Source organism: Notolepis coatsorum (genome assembly GCF_963971535.1).
Source record: "Notolepis coatsorum genome assembly, chromosome: 11".
Lineage (NCBI taxonomy): Eukaryota > Metazoa > Chordata > Actinopteri > Aulopiformes > Paralepididae > Notolepis > Notolepis coatsorum.
In genome coordinates, this window is record NC_140175.1 from 76009126 (window position 1) to 76020513 (window position 11388).

An 11388-nucleotide genomic window follows, 5' to 3' on the forward strand; every position below is an offset into this window, starting at 1 on the left:
CACACACACACACACACACACACACACACACGCACGCACGTACGCACGCACACACACACACATAACGGGTGTGTAAAGTGAGTTTTTGGAGGGTTTACCCTCTACCTCCATCCCTGTGTCTCTCCCCAGGAGTTCTCTCGGTTCCATCCAGCCATCACACCCATGTTAAATGGTATCCTGAACAACAGGAAGGAGTGGAACGCATTGAAGGAGGAGTACGAGGTCAAGCTCAAGGCCGTAGAGGACGAGAAGGCCGGCAATGAGGGAGCAGCGGCAGGAGGTGCAGTGACATCATTAAAGGACCCAGGCACCTATTTAAACATTGTCTGGTGTGATGTTGACTAGTGCAGGCCATCGTTTTATTGATCGCTTTGGTGTTGAGAAACGTAGCACTGTGCTGCATCCTCTCACCAGACTCCAACACAATCCAACGTGTTTAGCCTTCAAAAACCATGATGGATGTTCTTTTCCTTTTTTTTTATCTACTTCTTCTCCCATTTTCTATTTTTCTCCCATCCCAATTTCGTATCGTCCAATTCTACCCTCCCCTGTCTCGAACGCTGTTAGGCCATGCCTCCCACAGGCCGGCTGCAATGTGGACGAAGCCTTGCATCACGTGTCCCCTCCGGTACACGAGGAGGCAGCCGTCGCATCTTTTTCACCTGCACAGCGCGATCTCTCAGCGGCGAGGGTCTGCGTGGGAGGGACACGCCGTCCCTCGTCGCTTCCTGATTCTGCTGTACAGGCGCACCAACCGACCTGTAGGAGTCGCTGTCCACAATGTCCGATCCCCACCCACCAGCTTCCCACCCCTAACACTGCCAATTGTGTTAGTATGAACGATCAGCCAAGCTGGTAGCAATGCCGAGAGCTGGGCTCGAACCCAGCATCTCCTGCATTAGTGGCGAGCGCCTTGCCCACTGCGCCACTTAGCCGCCCATGGATGTTCTTTTCCAAAAACATCTAGATGTGTCTTCCTATGTTCTATCTAGGAAATGGTTGCTAACTGTGCATCATATAAAACATGTCCATGTTGTGCTTCTCTCTATGAAACTCATTATTACAACATCTTCATAGGCCTTGTGCTTCTCTCTATGAAACTCATTATTATAACATCTCCATAGGCCTTGTCCCATTATATGAAACTCATTATTATAACATCTCCATAGGCCTTGTCCCATTATATGAAACTCATTATTATAACATCTCCTCAGTAGAACTGGTTATACTGTGAGCTTCCCATTTGGGAAAAGGACATGGTTTTTGAAGGCTAAAACACGCTCCACTGGATTGGAGCCTGGTGAGAGGACGTTTCTCAATAGCAAAGCGAGGGAGCAGCTATGGTGCAGGAAAACAAGAAACAAGTGTTGACCTATATCAAACCCTGCCCTGTTTTCTTGATCCTCCAATCACAGCTGTTGCTTTGTTCCGTGGGATTTCAGATTTAATTGTTAATTGGGGAAACACTGCTCTGAACTATTGATCTAACGTGTTATATTCTAAGATGCTTCTTATCCTGTAACTATATTGACTCATATACTGTATGGTATTATCCATTCTCCCTCAGCTGGTAATTCACCTGGAGGAGGAGGAGGCTCCAAGACCTGCAGCGTCAGCTAGAGGAGCCCAGGACTGCTCCTGTGACGGGGGGGGGGGGGAGAAGTCAAGTCAAGTCAAGAGAGAGAGACTACAACCATAACTGGAGAATAATAATTGCGTAACAACATAAGAGCCATTGAAAGCGATAAAGGCTCAGAATGAGGAGACTTGATCATAATGACGCATGACCTCATAATGACGTGTAAATAAACTCATCCTGTAAATATATCAAATATAATAGGTTATTTTTCTAGATCACAAAGAGATCATTAATGGATGATTTATTTAGTTGATTTTGCTAGCAACTGTAGATTAAAGCAATGCCCTATACCCCATATATTTTGAATTATGCTTGTATTTCTGTTGTAATACTATAAGAAATCTACATTAACATGCTACTGAAATTAAAATTAAACAATTTAAACTATGTGATGGGTGATATATAATCAATAGTCTTATGGTATGTGTGCACCATGTCTACAATAATGAAACAAAATAAAGCAAATGTATTTTTATGAATCTTGTATCATCACATGGACTTTGGGTCTTTTTTCTTTTTTTGTTTTCTCAGGGGAAGGGTTGCATTAAAAATGCTATAAATAACCGTTTTGAGAAGAAGGTGTTACCTTTTAAAGGTGCACTATGTAGGTTGGGAATAGAACTATTAAACTAAATAGTAGGGGGGGGGGTTGTACAGTACATTTGTATAACTGAATAAACAAACAGTCCCCAGAGGAAACGTGGAACACTGGTCAGGACTCAAGCTACCTGAACAGTTACTGTTTCACTGCTGTTTACAAAGGCAGGGCCTGCATATTTATGATTTTCCAGGCTTGATTTGATTAACAGTGCCTACATTTTTGTTTTGATGAATGATGACATAAGATAGAATGTTTTGTATTTTTCAGGCTCTGCAAATGTAAACAAATCCCCCTCAACCCAAAACTGCACCTTTTTAAGTTACAACTGTATATATTTCTTTAATACATAGGTTACATTTCAAATGCATTTTGTTAGTTAAATGTGTCAAGACAAGCTAATAACTTAAATTAAGTTTCATATGGATTTTAATTTCATGTCATCCCAATAATGTTTACGTATTTATTTAAATGATGGAATATGAATGGATATGTGTGTAAATGACCTACAGCTCTTTGCCAAGCAGAAGCTCTGGTCTCCTGGGAATGAGAAGCAGTGACTAATCAGTGGCCAAAGCCTCTTAACCAACGCTAGCCACGTCTCAGCCTTTTGCAAGGCCACCATTGTACCTCTGGGTGATACATACGGTCAATCTGTAACCTAATATTGGATGCATCGCTGACATTAATCTGACAAGGCTGTAAAGTGGGGATAGGTGGGGAGAGGTTCAAATGAAATTGGCCTACCTCAAGCTCTGCCCTCTTTTCTTGATCCTCCAATCACAATCACTGTTGCTTAGTTTGTGCCAAGGAAAGTGACAGGTGTGATTGAAGGATCACATACATTATGTGGACTATAGATGTCGATGCTGTATTATGTATGGAGATTAATGTGTTGGTAGTTTATCTGTATTTTACTGTACTGTACATACATAGTATATACCACTGACAAGGTATCTGCATTTTAGACACATATTGTATCTAATCCTTTTGTGGAAGTATGTTCTTTTAGTTTACAGTGGAGGACATGGAATATTCCTCAGTAATTTCAGTTTTTACATACCCCACATTGTAAAACCTACAGGTTGGGTGGGTTATCATTAATAAACACAAGGCTGCTCACTAACAATATTCACACAGTAACACTGATTGTATCACAGTACTAATATTGCACCACTTTAGACGTTAATAGGCTAGTGGGGAATACGCTTGAACAATGATTCTCAAATGACGTATTAGGACTTAAAATGAGCCATGGATCACTATCCACATAGCGAGACATGACGTTAATAATAACAATAGCACATTGCATTATTTGTAATGCACTTTACATTTAAAGCAACTCGCAAAGTGCTACAGTGTGCAATAGGTGCATACAACCAAAAACACAACTACAAAATGAATTGAAAGCAGAAAAGCATGGACATCCTGTGGTGTCTTCAAGTGATCAGGGTGTTCATACAGAAGGTTATGTTACACAAGAGTCTTTGGAGGGAAGGATACCGTCCACACAGCACTGTCTGCTGCCGGCCTCTGACCCAAATACAGGGATTTTTACTAAACCGGGCCAGGATTACATCGTCCCTCTGGCCCATCGTCTACTGGAGGGCAGGTGCATACATACATACATACACACACACACCCACACACATTATGTTCACAGTAACTCAGATAAAGCTTCCTTCACATGGAATTATGGGATGGAATGACCAAATCAATCAACATGCATTTTCTAACCCAGTTAGAAAAATAACTACGTATAGATCTTAAGATAAGATATTCCTTTGTTGCTCCCCTTGGGGAAATTCAGGCATCATAGCAGAATGGGGGGGGGGTACAGACAAATATACAGGCAATACAATTATAGTACAGTAGAAAAGTTAAAATAGGCAGTGTAAACAATATAATTAACTGAATTTATGCATCTAAGCAAGTGGGCAGTGTGATCAAAGGTGAAGATGAGAGTCTGTATGCCCCATCAGTTATATATATTACAATAAACACTAGAACTTAAAATATATACTATACAGTATACATAGGTACTGGCGTGATATACATAATTTGTTATGCATTGTAGTCCGTGCAATTTAGGTGAGTCAAGGCACTCATTCCCTGTGGTAGTGTTCACCGATAAGAGTAGCCGACAAGAAATACTCGTACCCAAGCGGTTTCCCTAGCAACGCAATTCTTCTGAGGTTTATAAACAGATCTAGACATTTATGATTTATCCAGTTAAACTCAGTTTACTGGTTCTTTGGGACTGATGATTTCTCATTATGAACCTTGAAAAGGTATTTCACCATGACTAAAAATGATTGGCCTTGTACAATATTAGTCCTTTAGTGGATGCTGAAGGATGGGTACACTGCAGGTATACTTTACACAAAATAGAAAACAACCACTATCAAATAGATGTTTTCTTAACAGGGCAACATCAGTTTTGGATGTTGAACTTAAACCACCCAGGTGTTAATGTCAAGCTCTACATGTTAAGCGCACCCCACCATATTATATGAAAGGATGTGGTCATACTTAAGAGTGTATTACTTACTGAATACTTATTGTATTCCCATGATAGACAATAAGACTCCAGTTTGAATTGTGTTGACAAAAGTTCATCTAAAGCACTTGGAGAGTATGAATGAACACAATACTAACTTATCACTTAAATAATAACGTTTGAAAACTGTTCATCTGAAAACCTAAAACTGAGTTAAATGGTTCTTCGTCGGGTCCTCGGATAATCCTTGTCAAGTGCGAACCTATCCTGTTAATGTGATTGGAACACAGCCAAGAGTCTGAGCGCAGTGGACACCCTACGTCTAGGGGTGTAACGATGCAACCTCACGATTAAGATTATTCAGGCAACGATTCAATGCATCATGAAATCTCTTCATTTGACCACAATTCGATTAGATACATTTTCGACTAATTTTCTATCAGTTAATTCCCCAAAAAGATTGAATACACAAATGTGGCTGTGGGAACTGATCTCACTCAGCATGAATAGACTATAGGTCAATAAAAATACACAAAATAAAATATATATTTTTTCCCCAATTATAACATTCAAATCGATGCATTTCAATTAATCAATGCATCGTTACACCCCTACCTACGACTATCATAAATAACACCCCACCACACACTTAATGAATAGACAAACAAGACAAGAACTCATGGAAAAATAATTAGGTTTGTTTTTATTGTGGTCACAACAACACATTAGCGCAGGTCTGGGAAGTGTTCATGTGGGGCCAGTGGACTTTACTTCAGGATCGTTTCAGAACTGGCTGCAGAGAGAAAAGAAGAAAAGGGGGAAATTTAAAGTGTATATCGCCCTCAAAATAATGACACACCTCTAACATTTAAAGGTGACAACATGGGCATTTGGTTACTTGGCTATTCACACTGATGGGATGACAGCCTCACGGATTGACCCTCGTCTGATCCACCCCCTCTGTGTGTGTATGCATGTATATACACACATATAATACATACTATAATATATATATATAATATGACTGGGATACGCTGACATTAACAGGGATATATGTGTATACAGTGTTGCTCAAAAGTATGTGAACCCCTTTGGAATAGTCAGTTTTTCAAATATTTCACACATTAATCTTTATTATATCTTCATCTGAGATACATTTTCTGATAAAGAATGTCATAATTGAAGGAAAACAAATACAATGATTAAACATGAAATATCCTTGTGTGCATAAGTATGAACCCTTGGGATCCAGCCGCTGCTGGCACCTATGGCTTCAACTAAACCTTTCCCAGACCTGTGAGTCCCGGCTGCGTCTATTCTTATCCTAACGGATTTACAGTTCCGCGCGATCTGATTGGCCACTGACGTTTCTGGTCATGTGACATGTGCGCCGAATGGCGTGACGCGCCCATTTCCGCCTCGAACAGCAGCAAACTACCTAACGCCTAGTTTATCACTGGTTAAGCTTAGGCGACTCTTTCGACGTTGGTTAAGGTTAGAGTTTGGAATCAGGGCTGGTGTTCTATCGCCCTGCTCTAAGACAAACTCTAACCTTAACCAACTTCGAAAGAGTCGCCTAAGCTTAACCGGGCGCAGAACTTGCCGTCACACGATTGGCGCGACCAGAAACGTCAGTGGGCAATCAGAGCGCAGAACACGGAAGCGTAAATCCGTTAGGATAAGAATAGACGCGTCCCGGCTATGGACCCACATGGTGAGAAGAAATCCCAACCTGAGCATGACATAATGTCCAGCGTGTGAACATGGTGGCGTTACCTTCAGCCAGCTCTTTGGCGATGCGCTCCTGCTCCACTCTGGCCGCCTTCTCCACCTCCTCCACCTTCCTCTCCTCCTCAGCGATGGGCTTCAGGTAATCTGAATCACAACAACACTGGCTTCAGGTGATCTGAATCATAACACTGGCTTCAGGTCATCTGAATCACAACACTAGCTTCGGGTAATCTGAAAAACTGGCTTTAGAAATAAATAATGACCTGGAATGTGATCAGGGTTAACATAAGAGAAGCTAGATATTTAATTATGAATAGGGATGCACCGATCCGACTTTTTCCAGTGCAGATACAAATACCTGGGCTTAGGGTATCAGCCGATGCTGTGTATCAATCCAATTAATTACTTTTATTGAAGAGTATGGACTTGGACTGTCATTTTATTTTATATTATGCTCAACTTAGTTCATATTTAATTTGTATCTTACTCCACCTCTTTATTGTATTATCCGTCTGCTAATGTCGCACCAAAAATGACCAAAGCTAATTCCTTGTATGTGAAAACTACTTGGCAAATAAAGACCTTTCCGATTCTGATTTTGGAGTCACTCAGTCACTGGACAAAATTCTTTGATATAATATATGTTTCTTCATTAGAGAGAGTTAACATGTCAGAATCAGAAATCCAGCAAGTCAAGTCACTTTGATTTCTGGCATGTTTCTTGGCATCGGATTTAGTATGTGGGAAATTCTCAGATACAGTATATTAGCCTGGTATCAAACCAATATCAGTGTCGGTGCATCTCGAATTAATTAAGGAAGTAGCTGGGTGGATTTAATGTCGGTCACATAATGGTTGGGGAATGCAGTGCACAGAAACACTGAAGTGTCTTTGCGTTACTAGAAAAACATTTCTTAAATCAAATGCATTATTATTACACCTGGCGAGGGAAGGAGACAGCTAGCACTACTGTATTCCAAGGACAGAAGGTATAGTGAAAATCTATTCAAAGGGAAACTCGGGACACGCATACAATCACAACTTACCAAACCTCTGTTTGCCGTACAACATGCCAAGGAACAAGGCAGACCACCTGGCTGTCTGAAATTAGAGGGAAAATCAAGTTGTCACATATAAGATACATGTACATTATAGTGAAATGATTGGTTCTGTATGACCCTCCTGAAATTGTGCTTCTATCAGGAAAAAAAATAAAAAAGTAAAAAGAATAAAGACCAAACACTATACAAAATATACAATACACAAAACGAAAGTACAAAAATGCATTAGGACTCTTGTCAATTAGGGCTGCCCCCTCATAGTCCATTCATCTTGTCGGTTTTATCCACCAAGACTTAAATGCCTTTTTTGGGGGGAATTAGTTATTTGATTAAATAATATAAAGACAAGAGTTTAAAGGACCCTATATCAATCTCCTTAGTATGTTGTTAATGTGTGCTGTTGTATGTACTCTTTGATACAGAGTATGGGCCATCTGATGAGTACAGTAGAGATGTGAAAAGGTTTCCCTCTGGGGAGAACAACGTCTAAGTAGTAATAAGTATAGTCTGTTAGATCTACATTTTAAGTTGGTCCTTCTGCATGTGGACATTTTCTATTTTACAGAATTGTCAATTAAATCAACTAATCGATTATCAATCAATCAAAACAGTGCTAGCTAATGCATATTGCTAGATGGTTCACCTTGGCAAGCTGCTAGCTGTCCTCTAGTCTGCACCCATACAGCTTGCTTTTACCGAGTAGTGGGAAGTGCACAGTCACAGATTGCACAATTCCAAATCTAGGACATTTTAAGTATATGAATGGTTGCTACACAATTTAAATCCCACAAATTGGGCCAGGTCATATTTTGCGTTATTTCCACTTCCAGGAAGCATAGTTTGTGTGGTAGTATTTGGCTACACTGATAGTGTAGTTGTATAATCCGCACATACTGAACAGCATAGTATGACGAAGGCCTACGTGCTTCAACATGTATGCACTACTATGTGCTGCAGTATAAACAAGGTTGTACATTTCGGAAGCAGCTTACAGTATGTCTATGACCTTATCTGCACTGCAAAGAGCAGACACTCCACCAGAGGGCGGTACCGGACAGCTGTCTAAGGCACAGGGCAAAGTTCCAATTCTCTGACCTTGCTGCTTCAGCGGCAGTTTCGTCAATAAAGGTCCAGTACACGAGAATTGCCAAATGTATGTGAACATTGCCATTTGACAGATGGAGGTGGAACTGCCTAGTGCCTTGCGATGTGTGATTCCAATGGAACCTGTCAAGTCAATGTCATTAGCTAGCATTGATGGCTAGCAACAGCTAGCAAAAAGTAGCATGTTCATAGCAGTTCGAAGCCAGTTTGCAAAGAAACGGCACTATTGGAGAGGACAACGAAATCGACATTAACTGAACGTTTAAAAACTGATTTAAGGCGCTTTCGCATGATAAATAAATAGTGGTTTTACCTTGATGAGCGGCGACACTAGGACTGGAGGAGCCATTTTGAGGATGAGGACGTCAGATGAGGAAGTGACGCAGGAAGGACGGGATGTAGATGTTCGATCGTGTCGAACTCCAGCCTTTTATAATACTAATCGGTAATCGCCTCCAGTTAAAACTACATTTTCTCGCACGCACTCGTAGTCTGTAAAAATGCGTAATGTTTTAAAGGATTCTACTTTTCTATTCTTATAGTACACTTTTATTCAGTTGTAATAATTTATTTGTATCTTCCTTGTACTTTGTATAGTGATGGGTGATTGTTGATTATTGATAATGACTATGTGATACTCAGTGACACTGAGTCAACTACATTTGCCCCTCAGTGTTAATCTTGAGTCAAAATAATAAAGTTTGAATGATGAATGTTATGGTCGATTTGTGAGCTGTAATTCTTAGAAAGGCCTCTGGGTTGACGTATGCATTGAGAGTTGAGACCAGATATCTATGGTTGAGACTACACAAGACAATAGGGTCCAGCTGCAGCTCCGGAGAATCCTCTCAAGGGGCAAGCCTGTGGCAGCCACAGAGAGCGCGCTGATTGGCGGAAAGTACGGACGTTTCTCGAAGTACGTCTGGCGTAAAGTACGGACGTTTCTCTACGTTAGCAAACGTTAATTGAACGTCAATTGCCATAAAACAGAAAGTAAAGCAGAACGCAGTTAGTTAGCACGCAGTTCGTTAGCAAACAACTTTAACAAAGATGGAGAAATGCAATTACAAGGTAAGCCTTATTATTACCTTGTATTAATTTATAAGATAAGATAAGATATTCTTTTATTAGCCTTATTATATTACCTTGTATTCATTTATAGATAAATTCAGGTATAGCAGCATGGGGAGGGGGGGGGGTACAGGTAGTAGAAGACATTGTACAGGTCACATAATTATAGTACAGTGGAGAAGTAAAAATAGAATAAAAAGGCAGTGTAAACAATATACAATATGATTAACTCTGGACATGTGCATATATGAGCAACAAGGTGCGAGATGAGGGTATGTATATCAGTTATTTTGCCCTACAATAAATATAGTTGAAATATATAATCTAATAATACAATAGTCTAAATCTAATCTAAATTATCTAATTATCACGGTTGTGTTTGGAACCCAATATAGAGAGATGGAGAGAGAGGGAGGAAGCACTGCATGGCAGGAACCATGACACTAATATATAATCTAAATGCTAAAATGCTATTATTATATTATAACACATACTTTAATCAAAGATGGAGAAACTGAATTACAAGGGAAGATTTATTATATGACCTTGTATTATTATTATTATTATTATTATTATTATTATTATTATTATTATTATTATTATTATTATTATTATTATTATTATTATTATTATTATTATTATTATTACTATTAAAAGTAGAGAAACACTGCGTTCTGTTTTATGGCAATGACATTCAAAAAAAATCGAAAGCAAATTGATTGAAAACGTATGAACAGATTGCAGAATGGGTACAATCCAGTACGGCTCAATACAAAACAACTGCTAAGAGGAGATCATAAAAAATATATACATCCGAAGGACTGAACTGTGTAGAACTGTGTAGTAAAAAGAGATGACGAAAGTATTTTACTGTATTGTACCCATTCTGCAATCTGTTAATAAAGTTTTCAATCAATCAATTCCAGGCCGCGACCCTCTCTCCAACCGCACGTATCAACCGAGCTTGGCCAATGGGGGAGGGGCTAGGCCCAATATAGAGTGACGTCCCCTTGAGAAACTTCTGTACTTATGCCAGACGTACATCAGCTTGTGTCAGATTGCAGAATGGGTACAATACAGTACGGCTCAATACAAACAATTGTTAAGGGGATGCAGGTGGCGGAGATGGTGGGGAATTGGAATTGGTGAGGCCCACAATCATAATCTACTTGTTAGCCATTACAGAGATGATAACTGGTCTTCGATCTCATATCAAAGGATCATTCACTCACTCACTATGCTATACCTGGTGTTGTTTATTCAGGCAAATAATCATTTCTGAGAAGCATGAGGGAGAGCAAATGTTGGCATTACTTCTAGTACAGTATACCCAACTTCATTCAGCACCAGTCTTCCTCTACCTGAACCCAACTTCATTCAACACCAGTCTCCCTCTACCTGAACCCAACTTCATTCAACACCAGTCTCCCTCTACCTGAACCCAACTTCATTCAACACCAGTCTCCCTCTACCTGAACCCAACTTCATTCAACACCAGTCTCCCTCTACCTGAACCCAACTTCATTCAGCACCAGTCTCCCTCTACCTGAACCCAACTTCATTCAACACCAGTCTCCCTCTACCTGAACCCAACTTCATTCAACACCAGTCTCCCTCTACCTGAACCCAACTTCATTCAACACCAGTCTCCCTCTACCTGAACCCAACTTCATTCAACACCAGT

General features: G+C 40.1%; 2 protein-coding genes across 2 annotated transcripts in view; one reads left to right on the forward strand and one right to left on the reverse strand.

Annotated features, from left to right (window-relative positions):
- Nucleotides 1–1620, forward strand: part of LOC311237157 (rod cGMP-specific 3',5'-cyclic phosphodiesterase subunit beta-like) — a gene marked incomplete at both ends in the record, with an annotated part of 77939 nt that extends 76319 nt beyond the window's left edge. The window contains 2 exons of the mRNA XM_084324963.1: nucleotides 130–280; nucleotides 1568–1620. Coding sequence (XP_084181089.1) covers nucleotides 130–280; nucleotides 1568–1620 — 204 coding nt within the window. The remainder of the gene's footprint in view (nucleotides 1–129; nucleotides 281–1567) is intronic.
- A 3801-nt stretch (nucleotides 1621–5421) lies between these two features.
- LOC311237355 (ATP synthase subunit e, mitochondrial-like) lies at nucleotides 5422–9045 on the reverse strand. Its single transcript, XM_084325178.1, has 4 exons — nucleotides 8947–9045; nucleotides 7515–7569; nucleotides 6514–6612; nucleotides 5422–5530 (listed from the first exon to the last, which is right to left on the reverse strand). The coding sequence occupies exons 1-4, from the start codon at nucleotides 8980–8982 to the stop codon at nucleotides 5505–5507; spliced, it is 216 nt and encodes a 71-aa protein (XP_084181304.1). The 5' UTR covers nucleotides 8983–9045; the 3' UTR covers nucleotides 5422–5504.
- Nucleotides 9046–11388: the final 2343 nt, after the last annotated feature.